The sequence below is a fragment of the Mustelus asterias genome, chromosome 1 (assembly GCF_964213995.1).
Source record: "Mustelus asterias chromosome 1, sMusAst1.hap1.1, whole genome shotgun sequence".
NCBI lineage: Eukaryota > Metazoa > Chordata > Chondrichthyes > Carcharhiniformes > Triakidae > Mustelus > Mustelus asterias.
In genome coordinates, this window is record NC_135801.1 from 2,837,239 (window position 1) to 2,854,961 (window position 17,723).

Below are 17,723 nucleotides of genomic sequence, written 5' to 3' on the forward strand. Positions count from 1 at the left end.
ATATAGCAAAGTCTGACATCCCACAATCCTTCCTCCAGTCTGACATCCCACAATCCTTCCTCCAGTCTGACATCCCACGATAACCTGCCCTAAATTTCTACAAGTTCAGCTAATCTGATAATCCTCAACTCCATTTTCCTGCCTTATCCCCATAACCCTCGATTCCCAATCTGTCTGTCTCAGCCTTGAACATACTGAACAATCCAGCCTCTACAGCCCTCTGCGGGAAAGAATTCCACTGATTCACTCTCCTTTGAGAGAAGAAATCCCTCCTCATCTCCGTCTTCAATGGGTGACCTCCTTACTCTGAGATGATGCCCTCTGGTCCCAGATTCTCCCACAGGAGGAAACAACCTCACAATATTTATCCTGTTAATCCCCTGAGAATCCGATATGTCTCAATAAGGTCGCCTCTCATTCTTTTAAACTCCAATGAGTATAATTTACTCAACCTCTAAGAAAATCCCTCCATACACAGGATCAACCTAGTGAACCTTCTCTGGACTGCCTCCTATACCAGTATATCTTTCCTTAGAGAAGGAGGTTAAAACTGTTCACAATATTCCAGGTTTGGTCTAACTAGAGCCTTGTATAGTTTTAACAAGACTTCTCTGTTTCTGTACTCCATTCCTTTTGAAATAAAGACCGACATTCCATTTGCCTTCCCTATTAGCTGCTGAACTTGCGTGCTCGCTCTCCCCAGTGTCCTGGCCAATGCTAATTCTTCAACCAACGTAAAACAGATCACCTGATCATTATCACATTGAGGTTTGTGGGATCTTGCTGTGCACAAATTGGTTGCCACATTTCCTGTATTGCAACACACTCAAAAGTACTTAAGGTTATCGAGTCATAGAGGTTTACAGCATGGAAACAGGCCCTTCAGCCCAACTCGTCCATGCCACCCTTTCTTTTAAACCACTAAGCTAGTCCCAATTGCCCACATTTGGCCCATATCCCTCTATACCCATCTTACCCATGTAACTGTCTAAAAGACAAAATTGTATCTGCCATCGACTACCACCTCTGGCAGCTTGTTCCAGACACTCACCACCCTCCGTGTGAAAAAATTGCCCCTCTGGACCCTTTTGTATCTCTCCCCTCTCGCCTTAAACCAATGCCCTCTAGTTTTAGACTCCCCTACCTTTGGGAAAAGATATTGACTATCTAGCTGATCTGTGTCCCTCATTATTTTATAGACCTCTATAAGATCACCCCACAGCCTCCTACGCTCCAGGGAAAAAAGTCCCAGTCTATTCAGCCTCTCCTTATAACTCAATCCATCAAGTCCTGGTAGCATCCTATAAATCTTTTCTGCACTCTTTCTAGTTTAATAATATCCTTTCTATAATAGGGTGACCAGAGCTGTGCACAGTTCGCTGGTTGTAAAGTGCTTTGCACTGCCCTGGAAGGCACTGTGGAAATACATTCACAATCAGATGGCGCATGAAATAAAATGAAATAATTCTTTTCAGTTCTATTGGTTGGTTAGTCTCTATGTGGCGTTGTCTATGGCAGTCTGAAAGTGAACGACAAGCAGAAAAGCACTTAAACTCAGCATTTATATAAACCTCGATGCTGATTCATCCAAAATACTTACCGATTGTTTTGAAGTAGTCGATGCAATGTTTGGCATGGCCATGGTACATTAGTTTACCATTAGTCAGCAATGTCAACGAATCAAATTGCTTAAACATTGAATAACGTGGTTGGTGAACTGAGAAGATGATTGTTTTCCCGTGTCGTGCCAACCTGTGGGGAACATACATCCAACATATGTAAATATTAAAGCCAAAAGATTCCGGAACCTTCCCCAGAGTGTAAGCAGGTTAGCGAAAAGAAACCAGATTGAAATGATACTGCTACATAAGCTTAGCTCCAAAGCAGGCACATGTTGGACAACTCTTCCAAAGAGCTAGCACCAGCAGGACAGACTGAATGGCCTTCACGGGAAATACTCCAGGTTTCCCACTGGCGGCAGCACTTAGATATTTTTCAGGAGAATTGTGGCTGTGTGTGTCGCTGGCTAGACCAGCATTTATTGCGCTTGAGAAGGTGGTGGTGAGCTTGAACTACTGCAGTCGCTGAGGTGTAGGTCCACCCACCGTGCTGTTATTGAGGGTCTTCCAGGATTTTGACCCAGCGACAGCGAAGGAACAGCGATACATTTCCAAGTCAGGATGGTGAGTGACTTGGAGGGGAACTTGCAGGTGGTGGTGTTCCCAGCTGTCCTTGTCCTACTAGATGGTAGAGGTGGTGGGTTTGGAAGGTGCTGTCTAAGGAGCCTTGGTGAGTTGCTGCAGTGCATCATGTAGATGGTACACACGGCTGCTACTGTGCGTCATTAGTGGAGGGATTGCATGTTGAAGGTGGTGGATGGGGTGCCAGTCAAGCGGGACTGCTTTGTCCTGGATGGTGTTGAGTTTCTTGAGTGTTGTTGGAGCTGCACCCATCCAGGCAAGTGGGGAGTATTCCATCACACTCCTGACTTGTGCCTTGTAGATGGTGGACAAGGTTTAGGGAGTCAGGAGGTGAGTTACTCACTGCAGGGTTCCTAGCCTCTGACCTGCTCTGGTAGTCACTGTATTTATATTCCTTTATAATAGCTCCCTTTTTTCAGACATTCGGTGGGTGGGAGCGGAGGTTAAACCCTGTATAACAGAGTTGTTTTAGCCACACTATTATTACAGGAAAGTACCTTCTCAGTAAATGCAGGACAGTATTGGCGTTACTGGTGTCTAAACCACTCGTTGGTTCATCGAGGAACAGGACGCCGGGATCTCTCACCAGTTCCATGGCAATACTTGCTTTTTTCTTCTCCCCATCAGAAATGCCTCGAGCAAATGAGGTTCCAATCTGGCAACAACAATCATTGGGGCATCATGTGTGCAAAATGTTCATGATAATAGAATGATTACAGCAGGAGGCCATTCAGCCCACTGTATCCATGCTGGTTCCCTGCCAGAGCTTGTTCCCACTTTCCCGCCTTTTCCCCGTTGCAATTGTTTAATCTTTGGCTCATTACCAAATTTGCTTTTGAAAGTCATGCTTCAATTTGCTTCCACCTCTGTCAAGGTTACCCATCCCTGGTCCTCACCACTCACTGTCTCCTGACTAACCAATTTTTACAACTACCTTAAATCTCTGTCCTCTGGTTCGCAACCCTTTAACCAATGGGAACAGTTTCTCCCCACCTACTCTGACCCGACCCCTCACGATTTTGAATACCTCGATCAAAGCCCATCTCAACCTTCTCCCCTTCTCCGAGGGAAACAGTCCCATTTCCTCCAATATATTCATGTTACTCAAGTCCCTGGAACCATTCTTGTAAATCTTCTTCGCAATGCCGTCACGCATCCTTCCCTAAACTGCAGCACCCAGCGTGCCACACAATGCTCCAGTTGAGACCAAAGCAGTGTTTTATAACCATTTGCCATAATCTCCTTGGTTTTGTACTCACTGCTCTGTTTATAGAGCCAGGAATCTGTACAAAGAGCAAAGAACAAAGAACAGTACAGCACAGGAACAGGCCCTTCGGCCCTCCAGGCCGGTGCTGATCATGATGCCTGCCTAAACTAAAACCGTTTGCACTCACGGAGTCCGTATCCTTCCATTCCCATCCTATTCATGTATTTGTCTAGTTGCCCCTTAAATGCCGCTATCGTACCCACTCCCACCCCCTCCCCGGGCAGCGCATTCCAGACATTCACCACCCTCTGTGTAGAAAAACTTGCCTCGCAAATCTCCTCTAAACATAATCTTGTAAACCTCTATCAGGTCGCCCCTCAACCTCCGTCGTTCCAGTGAGAACAAACTGAGTTTATCCAACATCTCCTCATAGCTAATGCCCTCCAGACCAGGCAACATCCTGGTAAACCTCTTCTGTACCCTCTCCAAAGCATCCACATCCTTTTGGTAGTGTGGTGGCCAGAATTGAACACTATATTCTAAATGATGCCTAACTAAGTTTCTGCACAACTGCAGCATGACCTGTGAATTTTTGTACTTAATGCCCCGACATGCTGTGTGCCTTCTTGACAATCTTATCCACCTGCGTTGCCACTTTTAGTGATGGATGGACATATACGCCCAGTACTAACCACTCAGTTAGCCACTCCTACTGCCCTTATCAATAACCTCCGGGCCTCTCTGTTCCTGAACCCCCTTTTGAATGGTGCCCTTTATTTTATATTGTCTCTCCATATTCTTCCTGTGTCACTTCACCCTTCTCTATATTAAATTCTAGCTGCCACACGCCAGTCCATTCCTGCAGACTGTCTGTTACTCCTCAAAGTCCTTCTGGGATTTAAACTGCTCAACATTTACCCTCAGCTGTGTCCTTAACCGATCCTGTGAAACAATTGGCTGCTGTGATTCCTGTACTGCACTTTAAAAAGAATTTCATTGGTTGGAAGGCATTGTGGGATTTACCAAGGTCGCTATACAAATGCAAGTCATTCTTTGGCAGAAGCAGTGAAAGTGGTTTTCTTGTCGATTAGAGAACCACACAGATGTTACAGTGAAAATCAGTTCATTGGAGGGTTGCGGGAGGTGGGGGAGGTGGGGTCATTTTGCATTCTCAATAATGAATGGAATGGAAATGGAAAGGCAACATTTGACAGTGTGGGTGGGGGAGGAGGTTCCCATTGGACACTGAGCCTCAATGAACCAGATTAAACCCCACTGAAGATAAGTTGAAGAAGTGTTCTTGATGCTCGCCCCCAATACAGAAGAGAATTTCCTGTGGCTCTGTGAATAGCCCATCAGAATGGGGAAACAGTGGGCAGAATGTTACGGCCGGTGGGAGCTTCCCATCTGCTACAGTGAACGGAGATTAGGCTGGATGCCAAGTTCTCCGACCACACTACAGCGGGAGCGTGGTGGGAACAGCTGGTAAGGTCATGCCCAGCACCGGTCACTGACATAGCTCTAATGGCAAAGCAACCCAAAGTGCTTACAGGAGGATGAATCAGACAGGAATCGGATTCTGAGCCACATTAGGAAATATTGGAACTTGGTCCCAGAGGCAGATTGTAAAGAGTGTGAAGGGGACAGAGAGAGGCTCAAGGAGCACATTTCTGAATGGAAGGCTCGGATAGCTCAGGACAGGCCCATCAATGGTCAGTGTGACGGAAAAGGGGAGAAACCCTCATCCACCAGGAGCACACATTGGAAACTGAGGCACAACGCTCCCCCAAATTTCCTGATGCACAATGTATGTCGGCATAATCGGTCACCAAGATCTCAAATCTGGAGAATAACCCCAATGATTGTGTGATTTCTAATGCAACAACTCTTCCCGAGAATACTCAAAGGAATTGACCATGGGGTCAGCACATTGAGTGCAAGAGAGGAACAGAGAATATTGTGTCTTAGAAAACAGAATTGAAACATAAGTGGGGCTGACAGCTCATTTTATGAATGAACCTGTGCTGAATTTCGGGGTAAAACTCTACCTTGGTGTTCTCTACTTTCGTGAGTCGAAGATCTTTGATGAGACTGTTGACTCTTTTTGTTCTTTCCAACTTGCTGGTGTTCTTTGGCAGCCTCAAAGCAGCAGAGAATTCCAAATTCTCCCTCACCGTCAGCGTCCCAGTCATCGTGTAATCCTGTCATATGAAAGTGCTAATTACCACAGGAAGGACAGTGTATCCAAAATTACCAAATAATCCATCTCACAACTTGGGAAAGCGAACGGCCAAACAATTAAATCAAGGGCTTATTGGTTTGAAGAGAGATTGCAGAAAGAATGAAATATAGGGAAAAATAGGCGTCACAGTCTGAGGTTTCAGGTAGACCCCCATTCAGGATGGCGATGAGGAGACATTTCTTCACCCAAAGAGTGGTGAGCCTGTGGAATTCATTACCACAGGAAGTAGTTGATGCCAAAACATTGAACGTATTCAAGAGGCAGCTGGATATAGCAGGTGGGGAAAATGGGATCAAAGATTATGGGGAGAAAGCAGGATCAGGCTATTGAGTTGGATGATCAGCCATGATCGTGATGAATGGCGGAGCAGACTCGAAGGGCCGAATGGCCTCCTCCTGCTCCTAAGTTCTATGTTTATGTCTATATTTGTATACTGTATAGTGTGACGTTAGTGTACCTTTAAGGGATTTTTAAAAAATCATGTTCTCTGTAGCTCTCGGCTCTCATTCCTGTTGGGCAGGAATATAGAAGTCCTTTTATTGCTCCTTCAGTGGTTTGAATGGGGTTTGTGTATTTGTTTACTCTGGGTGGTGTTATGAACCTACATTGTTAGGAGGAAGATCATGTGTTCTGGATACTTTTCTTTCTTCCTCGTGAATTTAATGTTTCACTTTCTGTTTGGCTGTGCTGTTAGTTTTTAGAGGGGAAATCAAACTGATGTATCTTCTAGAAACTAACTTCTGGTTTCAGCCTCTCCTGTGGGATTAGGCCCCACCCCCTGAAATGAAGTGATATTCACGCTGGTGGCCTCTGCATTGCGCAGAGTGCGAGAGATTCCTCTCTGGACTCCCACTGAGAAAACCAGTGAGAAATACTCCAGTTTTCCCACGAATCTGACACTTAGAATTTTTTGGGGGCGAATTCCAGCCTCTATCCCTATAAGACATCAACACATCAAATAAAAATCTAATTTATATTACAAAACGTCCAGGGACGTAAAACGAAATACAGTTTGAGACTCAAATGACAGAATTCTCACGTGTACGACATATCCGGCGATGCGATTGAAGTTTATTGGTTGCTGGGTCCCATCTATGAGTACCTCACCGGTTAAACCTGAAGGATTCTTCCTTGCGGCCAGGATGTCCAATAACCTGGAGAGAGAGAGAGACAAAGAGCCACAGTTCTTTATCAGCTGCACAGCTACTGTCTGTATTTCCATTTGTAAAATATCTGACAGCACCAATACGCGAGGCACTCACGTGGTTTTGCCGCTGCCCAAGGGGCCCATGATGGCATTCATCCCAGGCTTCATGATGCCACTGCAAAGCAAACAAACACACCAGCAATATTACACATGGCCTCAGTTCCACACACAGCCTTTGTAACGTCTCCAAATCAGGAAATGTCAGCTGTAATGTACGGCACACAATTCGCTTCTTATTGGAAACGCAGCTCTTAATAACACCAACAAACCAATCATTGCCACTGTGCCAACTGATTGCTGCACTAATTCATCCTCAACACCGGTGCCCCACAAGGTGTTCTCAGCCCCCGACTATACCCCTTATACACCTATCTCTGTGTGGCCACATTCCCCTCCAATTCGATTTTCAAGTTTGCTGACGACACCACCGTAGTGGGTCGGATCTCAAACAATGACGAGACAGAGCACAGGAATGAGATAGAGAATCTGGTGAACTGGTGTGGCAATAATAATCTCTCCCTCACTGTCACCAAAATGAAGGAGGTTGTCATCGACTTCAGGAAGCGTAAAGGAGAACATGCCCCTGTCTACATCAACGGGGACGAAGTAGAAAGGGCCAAGAGTTTCAAGATTTTAGGTGTCCAGATCACCAATAACCTGCCCTGGTCCCCTCATGCTGACACTGTAGTTTAGAAAGCCCCACCAACGCCTCTACTTTCTCAGAAGACTAAGGAAATTTGGCATGTCAGCTACAACTCTCACCAACTTTTACAGATGCACCATAGAAAGCATTCTCTCTGGTTGTATCACAGCTTGGTATGGCTCCTGCTCTGCCCAAGACTGCAAGGAACCACAAAAGGTCGTGAATGTAGCCCAATCCATCATGCAAACTAGCCTCCCATCCACTGACTCTGTCTACACTTCCCACTGCCTCGGCAAAGCAGCCAGTATAATTAAGGACCCCACGCACCCCGGACATTCTCTCTTCCACCTTCTTCCATCGGGAAAAAGATACAAAAGTCTGAGGTCACGTACCAACCGACTCAAGAACAGCTTCTTCCCTGCTGCTGTCAGACTTTTGAATGGACTTAACTTGCATTAAGTTAATCTTTCTCTACACCCTAGCTATGACTGTAACACTACATTCTGCACTCTCTCATTTCCTTCTCTATGAACGGTATGCTTTGTCTGTATAGCGCGCGAGAAACAATACTTTTCACTGTATGTTAATACATGTGACAATAATAAATCAAATCAGATCAATTTACATTCATATAGCGCCTTTGACACCAAGATGGTTCACAGAAACAGTGACACTTTCTTGTTTCTTAATAGTTTCTCCTCAGAATTAAAAACAAACTTCTGGTCCAATCTTGTATTCCCGAGCTACCCCTGACCGAGTGACTTGTTCAGCATTTCACAGGAAAGCTAAGATTCCAGCACATTGTTATGGGTCTGGAGTTAGGGCATGCTGGGGTAAGGGTGGCAGATTCCCTTCCCTAAAGAGCATTAACGAGGGGTCTTTATGACAATTGATGATAGTTTCATGAGTGGTGGAGGAGAGGGAGGGTTCCTGTCTCTCCTGTGGTTGTCATGTGGGATAGAAGAGAAAGATTGGTTTCATGTTGGTGTGAAAGGAGATTAGAATCGTCAGCTCCCGCCCTCAATGGCGGCATTCTCTCCCATCATGCCATATCAGGAATGTAATTCCAATGCATTAGAATATCGTGAGTGCTCATTACCGAGGGACTCACTGGAATTGCGCCACTACGCTGGGTCAAAACACCAGGCCTGTGTATTAGTTAAGCTGCTGTGACTCACAACCGCACATTAACAATGTGCACCCGGCCACCTGCGCTCCACTTGTCACTTTGAGCTTGTTCTCCCACCCTGCATCGCACAGGGCCCACTGCCTCCCAGTCTCCGTGCCCGCTTCACAGGTGGCACTGCGTACCAGACCAAAGATAATGGTGGGTACAGGGGGGAGGTGCCTACTCGAGCACAATGGGGAGAGAGCCTCATACAGAAGGACGTCAGCGAGTCGGGGGCAGAGTGGGCACCTGGCGCAATGTGGAGTTGCTTCTTTTTATGTTGCTGAGCTGCTAGAGGCAGTTCTTGTCCCAGTCCAGAGCGGGGGAAGGGGTGCCAGTCACGTTCAGCGAAGTGTTCACGTGTTGTGGTCACAGCGTTATGTGCGTCGGTCCAGGGGGGTCTATGGCACAATACTGGGCCCTAGATGGTCACCTCATTCAGGGACTGTGGCATCTGCAGCCATTGGATGAGGAGAGAGGAGGGTAAGAACATTCAAAGGGATCCTAAATGAATACTTTGCGTCGGTATTCACAAAGGAGAGGGATGTGTTGACTGGGAGTGTCTCGGAGGGGAGTGTTGAATCGTTAGAGAAAATCTCCATTACAAGGGAGGAAGTGTTAGGTTTTTTAGAGAATATAAAGACTGACAAATCCCCAGGGCCTGATGGAATCTATCCAAGGCTGCTCAGGGAGACGAGAGATGAAATCGCTGGGCCTCTGACGCAAATCTTTGTCTCGTCACTGGACGCAGGTGAGGTCCCAGAGGATTGGAGGATAGCTAATGTGGTCCCGTTATTTAAGAAGGGTAGGAAGGATAACCCGGGTAATTATAGGCCGGTGAGCTTGACGTCCGTGGTAGGGAAGTTGTTGGAGAGGATTCTTAAAGATAGGATGTATGCGCATTTAGAAAGGAATGAACTCATTAACAATAGTCAGCATGGTTTAGTGAGAGGGAGGTCATGCCTCACTAACCTGGTGGAGTTTTTTGAAGAAGTGACTAGAATGGTTGACGAGGGAAGGGCTGTGGATGTCGTCTATATGGACTTTAGTAAAGCGTTTGACAAAGTACCTCATGGTAGGTTGCTGCAAAAGGTTGGATTTCATGGGATAAAGGGGAGGTGGCTAGATGGGTGGAGAACTGGCTTGGTCACAGAAGACAGAGGGTGGTAGTGGAAGGGTCTTTTTCCGGCTGGATGCCTGTAACTAGTGGTGTCCGCAGGGCTCTGTATTGGGACCTCTGCTGTTTGTGATTTATATAAACGATCTGGAAGAAGGTGTAACTGGGGTAATCAGTAAGTTTGCAGACGACACGAAATTGGCTGGACTTGCAGATAGTGAGGAACATTGTCAGAGGCTCCAGATGGATATAGATAGGCTGGAAATTTGGGCACAGAAATGGCAGATGGAGTTCAATCCAGATAAAAATGCGAAGTGATGCATTTTGGTAGAGCTAATGTAGGGGGGAGCTATACGATAAATGGCAGAGCCATAAAGGGTGTAGATACACAGAGGAGAAGGTGGTGAAGAAGGCATATGGCATGCTTGCCTTTATAGGACGGGGCATAGAGTATAAAAGTTGGGGTCTGATGTTGCAGATGTATAGTACGTTGGTTCGGCCGCTTTTGGAATATAGCATCCAGTTCTGGTCGCCACACGACCAGAAGGACGTGGAGGCTTTAGAGAGAGTGCAGAGGAGGTTTACCAGGATGTTGCCTGGTATGGAGGGGCTTAGTTATGAGGAGAGATTGGGTAAACTGGGGTTGTTCTCACTGGAAAGACGGAGGATGAGGGGAGACCTAATAGAGGTGTATAAAATTATGAAAGGCATAGATAGGGTGAACGGTGGAAAGCTTTTTCCCAGGTCGGTGGTGAAGTTCACGAGGGGTCATAGGTTCAAGGTGAAGGGCGGGAGGTTTAACACGGATATCAGAAGGACGTATTTTACACAGAGGGTGATGGGGGCCTGGAATGCGCTGCCGGGCAAGGTGGTGGAGGCGGACACACTGGGAACGTTTAAGACTTTTCTAGATAGCCATATGAACGGAGTGGGAATGGAAGGATACAAAAGAATGGTCTAGTTTGGACCAGGGAGCGGCACGGGCTTGGAGGGCCGAAGGGCCTGTTCCTGTGCTGTATTGTTCTTTGTTTGTTTGTTAAAGGTCTCATGGGGGTGGAGGGGGGGGGGGGGGGGTGGAGGGAGGGAAGGAGGGGGGGGGAGGCTCTCTGTATGTCCCCATGCACTAGTCCTCAGGATATAGATGGACAAGGACCACATGGGGCAAAGGCACAAACATCCGTTGCAAATGATTTAGGAGGTCTCACAGGGATATCCCCCAACATCACAATGATTACAGGGACCATAAGACATAGGGGCAGAATTAGGTCACTCGGCCCATTGAGTCTGCTCCGCCATTCAATCACAACTGGTAGGGGAGCGAGCGAGGGTCCTGACTGCAGGAAAGCTGAACATTGCGTTCCCCCAGGACAATGAGGGGGTCCAAGTTGGTCAAGCGGTAAAACCTCAGCACCACCATCTTGAAAGCTGAAGCGATGTCTCAGCAGAGAATGAAAGTGAGAGAGAGAGAGAGAGACACTGCTTTCTTCCACCAGTTTCTGGTTGAAAAATGAAAATGAATCAGTTTTCTCCTTCAAGCTTAGCTCCTCCCATTAACCACCTGACTGTCCCTGTCAATCAACCTAATCAAATCTCACATGACTCTGCATACCTAGTCTAAAACCCCAGGAGAACATAAATAAACAAAGATCCAATAACTCCACAAAGTAACACATTCTGATCTAAAATTAATTATTACCCTGCATTCGCAGCATTTGATCAGCATGTTTCCCAGACAAACCAAATCTTGTAACAAAACACTGCCTCTTAAAGCAATTCCACCTTAAACACAAAATATATCAAAATAGCACAGTCATCACAGTGCCTCATCATTCTGTACACCTCGATGAGGTCCAAGCTCAGCCTTCTCTGCTCCAAGGAAAACAGCCCCAGTCTAACCAGCCTCTACATAGCTGAAACACTCCAGTCCAGGCAACATCTCAGCGAATCTTCTCTGCACCCTCTCCAGTGCAATCACATCCTTCCTATAGTGTGGTGACCAGAACTGCACACAGTACCCAAGCTGTGGTCTAACGAGCATTTTATACAGCTCCATCATAACCTTCCTGTTCTTATATTCTGTGCCTCAGATAATAAAGACAAGTATCCCAAATGCCTTCTTAACCACCTTATCTACCTATCCTGCTGCCTTCAGGGATCTATGGAGATGCATCCCAAGGTCCCACTAGTCCACTGTGCTTCCTAGCATCCTACCATTCATTGTATATTCCCTTGCCTTGTTAGTCCACCCAAAATACATCACCTCACACTTTCCAGGGTTAAATTCCATTTGTCACTGTTCTGCCCATCTGACCAGTCTCTCTGTATCATCCTGTAATCTAAGCCTTTCCTCCTCACTATTTACCACACCATCACTTATTGTGTCACTTGCCAAATTCCCTCTTGTAAACCTGAATTGACCCTGTCTCCACCACACTCTCAGACAGTGCATTCCAGATCCTAACCACTCACTGTGTGAATCTGTCTCCACCACACTCTCAGACAGTACATTCCAGATCCTAACCACTCACTGTGTGAATCTGCCTCCACCACACTCTCAGACAGTGCATTCCAGATCCTAACCACTCGCTGTGTGAATCTGTCTCCACCACACTCTCAGACAGTGCATTCCAGATCCTAACCACTCGCTGTATGAATCTGTCTCCACCACACTCTCAGACAGTACATTCCAGATCCTAACCACTCGCTGTGTGAATCTGTCTCCACCACACTCTCAGACAGTACATTCCAGATCCTAACCACTCACTGTGTGAATCTGTCTCCACCACACTCTCAGACAATGCATTCTATTACCTGTTGCCTTGAATCTGTGTCCTCTCATTCTCTATCCTTCCACCAATGGGAAAAGTTTTTCTCTATCTACTCAAATTTGATTGAATTCTTTGAGGAGGTAACTAAGTGTGTAAATGAAGGTAGAGCAGTTGATGTCGTATACATGGATTTTAGTAAGGCGTTTGATAAGGTTCCCCATGGTAGGCTCATGAAGAAAGTAAGGAGGTGTGGGATAGAGGGAAATTTGGCCGATTGGATAAGTAACTGGCTATCTCATAGAAGACAGAGGGTGGTGGTGGATGGAAAATTTTCAGACTAGAGACCAGTTACCAACGATGTACCACAGGGATCAGTGCTGGGTCCTCTGCTATTTGTGATTTTTATCAATGACTTGGAGGAGGGGGCTGAAGGGTGGGTCAGTAAATTTGCTGATGACACCAAGATTTGTGGAGTAGTGAATGAGGTGGAGGGCTGTTGTAGGCTGCAAAGAGACCTTGATAGGATGCAGAGCTGGGCCGAAAAATGGCAGATGGAGTTTAACACTGATAAGTGCGAGGTGATACATTTTGGTAGGACAAATTTGAATGCGGATTGCAAGGTCAACGGCAGGGTTCGGAGGAATGTGGAGGAACAGAGAGATCTTGGGGTTCATATCCACAGATCTCTGAAGGTTGCCACTCAAGTGGATAGAGCCGTGAAGAAGGCCTATAGTGTGTTAGCGTTTATTAACAGGGGGTTTGAGTTTAAGAGCCGTGGGGTTATGCTGCAACTGTACAGGACCTTGGTGAGACCACATTTGGAATATTGTGTGCAGTTCTGGTCACCTCACTATAAGAAGGATGTGGAAGCATTGGAGAGAGTGCAGAAGAGATTTACCAGGATGCTGCCTGGTTTGGAGGGTAGGTCGTATGAGGAAAAGTTTGAGGGAGCTAGGGCTTTTCTTTTTAGAGTGGAGGAGGATGAGAGGTGACTCAATAGAGGTTTATCAGATGATGAAGGGGATAGATAGAGTGGACATTCAGAGACTATTTCCTCGGGTGAATGTAACTGTTACTAGGGGGCATAACTATAAGGTTCATGGTGAGAGATATAGGAGGGATGTCCGAGGTAGGTTCTTTACTCAGAGAGTGGTTGGGGTGTGGAATCGACTGCCTGCTGTGATAGTGGAGTCGGACACTTTAGGAACTTTCAAGCAGTTATTGGATAGGCACATGGAGCACACCAGGATGATAGGGAGTGGGAGAGCTTGATCTTGGTTTCGGACAAAGCTCGGCACAACATCAAGGGCCGAAGGGCCTGTACTGTGCTGTACTGTTCTATGTTCTATGTACTCTGTCTAATCCCCTCATTAATTTGAACACCGCGATCAAACCTTCCCTCAGCCTTCCCTCATCCAAGGAGAACAGTCCCAATTCCATTCCCGTGTCACCGTTTCTTATTGAAGACTTTATATCAACAACATTAAGGTTAAGAAACAGAAAGTTACCTGATGCCAATTAGGACCTCCTTTGTGTATTTGATGCGGTTATAAAATGGACCGTGACTCAAGTTCACTTTATAGAAGAGATTTGAAAAGCTGACAATCTGTCCATAAGGATATTTCACAATCTCAAGTTCCTGTTCGGACTCTCGGAAGAACTGGATGTGACTGATGATCTGTAATTCTGAATTATTGCCCATTCCTCTCCCATGAGTTATCTTTTCAACAAGTTCATCTCCTGAATTATCAGGCATGACTGCTGTATTATCCGTTTCTTTGCGAATGCTCTCCGCTTCCATAACCACTTCATCTGCACCCAATTGTTTTCCCACTCCAGCAGGCCCCTCTGAAATTAAGTCAGTGTTGGTCTCCCACGTTTCTGATGTTGAGTCTGTGGAACTCGATATTTCTCCATTCACAACCAGTCCAGTTCCTGTTAGGTCAGGTGTTACTCCAGTTACGTCTTGGCCGCTGACTGTTACTGATTCTGCTTCAATGCTCAGTTTCTCAGTCAGGTCTATGTTCCCCCTCTTCTCAATCTCTGCTTTGGCAGATTGGGACATTTCCTCCCCGCTGAGGTTCTGCATATCTGCTCAATCTTTACCCTTCCATTTGCCATCTGTGTGTATAAAGAATATCATTGAATCATAGAATCTCTACAATGCAGAAGGAGGCCATTCAGTCCATCGAGTCTGCACCGACAACCATCTCACCCAGGCCCTATCCCCATAAACCCACCTATTTACCTTGTTAGTCCCCCTGACACAAAGGGCAATTTAGCATGTCCACAGAATAGAATAGAATCCCTACAGTGCAGAAGGAGGCCATTTGATCCATCGAGTCTGCACCGACAACAATGCCACACAGGCCCTATCTCCATAACCCCACATATTTACCCTAGCTAATCCCCCTGATACTAGGGTCAATTTAGCATGTCCAACCAACCTAACCCGCATATCTTTGGACTGTGGGAGGAAACCGGCGCACCCGGAGGAAACCCACGCAGACACGGGGAGAACGTGCAAACTCCACACAGACAGTGACCCAAGCTGGGAATTGTACCTGGGTCCCTGGCACTGTGAGGCAGCAGTGCTAACCATTGTGCCACTGTACTGCCCATATATAAAATACTTCAATATTCAGGGCTCACCATTGAATGGAAACTTCCCTGGGCCAGCCAGAGCTGCTGGAGCAGGTTAGACAGATGGGCGGCACGGTGGCACAATGGTTAGCACTGCTGCCTCACAGCGCCAGAGACCCGGGTTCGATTCCCAGCTTGGGTGATTAGCTGTGTGGAGTCTGCACGTTCTCCCCGTGTCTGCGTGGGTTTCCTCCGGGTGCCCTGGTTTCCTCCCACAGTCCAAAAAAGTGCAGGTTAGGTGGATTGGCCGTGCTAAATTGCCCTTTGTATCCCAAGATATGTAGATTAGGGGAATTAACATAAAAGATAGGAGCAGGAGGAGGCTATTCAGCCCTTCGAGCCTGCTCCGCCATTCATTACGATCATGGCTGATCGTCCAACCCAATAGCCTAATCCTGCTTTTCCCCTCATAACCTCTGATCCCATTTGCCCCAAGTGCTATATCCAGCCGCCTCTTGAATACATTCAATGTTTTGGCATCAACTACTTCCTGTGGTAATGAATTCCACAGGCTCACCACTCTTTGGGTGAAGAAATGTCTCCTCATCTCCGTCCTAAATGGTCTATCCCGAATCCTCAGACTGTGACCCCTGGTTCTGGACTCCCCCACCATCGGGAACATCCTCCCTGCATCTACCCTGTCTAATCCTGTTAGAATTTTATAAGTCTCTATGAGATCCCCCCTCATTTGTCTGAACTCCAGCGAAAACAATCCTAACCTAGTCAATCTCTCCTCACACATCAGTCCCGCCATCCCCGGAATCAGCCTGGTAAACCTTCGCTGCACTCCCTCGAGAGCAAGAACATCCTTCCTCAGAAAAGGAGACCAAAACTGCACACAATACTCTAGGTGTGGCCTCACCAAGGCCCTGTATAATTGCAACAACACATCCCTGCTCCTGAACTCGAAACCTCTCGCAATGAAGGCCAACATACCATTTGCCTTCTTTACCGCCTGCTGCACCTGCATGCTTACCTTCAGTGACTGGTGCACAAGGACACCCAGGTCCCACTGCACACTCCCCTCTCCCAATTTACAGCCATTCGGGTAGTAACCTGCCTTCTTGTTTTTGTTTCCAAAGTGAATAACCTCACATTTATCCAAATCATACTGCATCTGCCATTGATTTGCCCACTCACCCAACCTGTCCAGATCATTCTGAAGGATCTCTGCATCCTCGTCACAGTTCACCCTCCCACACAACTTGGTATCATCTGCAAACTTTGAGTTGTTACATTTTGTTCCCTCAACCAAATCATTAATATATATTGTGAATAGCTGGGGTCCCAGCACCGATCCCTGTGGCACCCCACTAGTTACTGCCTGCCAATTTGTAAAGGACCCATTAATTCCTACTCTTTGTTTCCTCTCTGCCAACCAGTTTTCTATCCATCTCAACAAACTTCCCCCAATCCCATGCGCTTTAATCTTGCGCGATAATCTCTTATGCGGGACTTTGTCAAGCGCTTTCTGAAAGTCCAAATATACCACATCGACTGGCTCCCCCTTGTCAACTCTACTGGTTACACCTTCAAAGAATTCCAACAGATTTGTCAAGCATGATTTCCCTTCATAAATCCATGCTGACTCTGTCTGATCCTGCCACTGCTTTCTAAATGCTCTGCTATAAACTCCTTGATAAATGATTTGAGAATTTTCCCCACTATTAATGCTAAGCTTACGATCTATAAGTAGGGTAAATACGTGGGGTTACGGGGATAGGGCCTGGGTAGGATTCTCTGTCGGAGAGTCGATACAGGCTCGACGGGCAGAATGGCCTCCTTCTGCACTGTCGGGATTCTCTGATTTGTGGCAGCGATTGTCAGAATCAATTTTTCCAGGTACAGCATCAGAAAAGTGCCTCAATCTCAGCTGCAGCATCAACAGCAGCAGTGATGATTCTGACTGATCCTGGCAGCAATGTCACAACATCAATATGGTGAAACTTTCTGCTAAATTAAGAGGAGCTTTCCTTGTTTTATGAACATGGACACCAAGCTAGGTGGGAATGTAAGCTGTGGGGAGGACACAGAGAGGTTGCAAAGAGATATAGACAGATTAAATGAGTGGACAACAAGATGGCAGATGAACTTTCATGTAGAGAAATGAGAAAGCTTTCATTTTGGTCATAAGGATGAAAAGCAGTATATTTTTTAAAGGTGTGAAACTTGTAAGTGCTATTCAAAGAGACGTGGGTGTTCTTGTACAAGGAACACAATGCAGGTGAAGCAAGCAGTTAGAAAGGCCAATGGCATGTTGGCCTTTATTGCAAGGGGATTGGACTACAAGACAATAAGACCATAAGATATAGGAGCAGAATTAGGCCATTCAGGCCATCGAGTTTGCTCCGCCATTCGATCATGGCTGACATGTTTCTCGATCCCATTCCCCCGCCACGAATAACAAGAGGTTTCTACATTTGTAAAGGGTTTTGAAGAGATTACATCTGAAGTGCTGAGTGCAGGTTTGGTCTCCACGTTTCAGAAAGGATAGACTGGTATTGGAGGCGGTACAAGTGAAGATTCA

The 17,723-nt window shown here is 46.4% G+C and overlaps 1 protein-coding gene across 1 annotated transcript in view; it reads right to left on the reverse strand.

Moving 5' to 3' along the window:
- The window catches only part of LOC144501402 (broad substrate specificity ATP-binding cassette transporter ABCG2-like), a gene marked incomplete at its 3' end in the record, with an annotated part of 47,775 nt that extends 33,694 nt beyond the window's left edge, over positions 1–14,081 (reverse strand). Inside the window, exons 1-6 of the mRNA XM_078225130.1 lie at positions 14,062–14,081; positions 6,913–6,972; positions 6,690–6,804; positions 5,457–5,609; positions 2,699–2,856; positions 1,601–1,752 (exon numbers count right to left, since the gene is read on the reverse strand). Coding sequence (XP_078081256.1) covers positions 1,601–1,752; positions 2,699–2,856; positions 5,457–5,609; positions 6,690–6,804; positions 6,913–6,965 — 631 coding nt within the window. The remainder of the gene's footprint in view (positions 1–1,600; positions 1,753–2,698; positions 2,857–5,456; positions 5,610–6,689; positions 6,805–6,912; positions 6,973–14,061) is intronic.
- Positions 14,082–17,723: the final 3,642 nt, after the last annotated feature.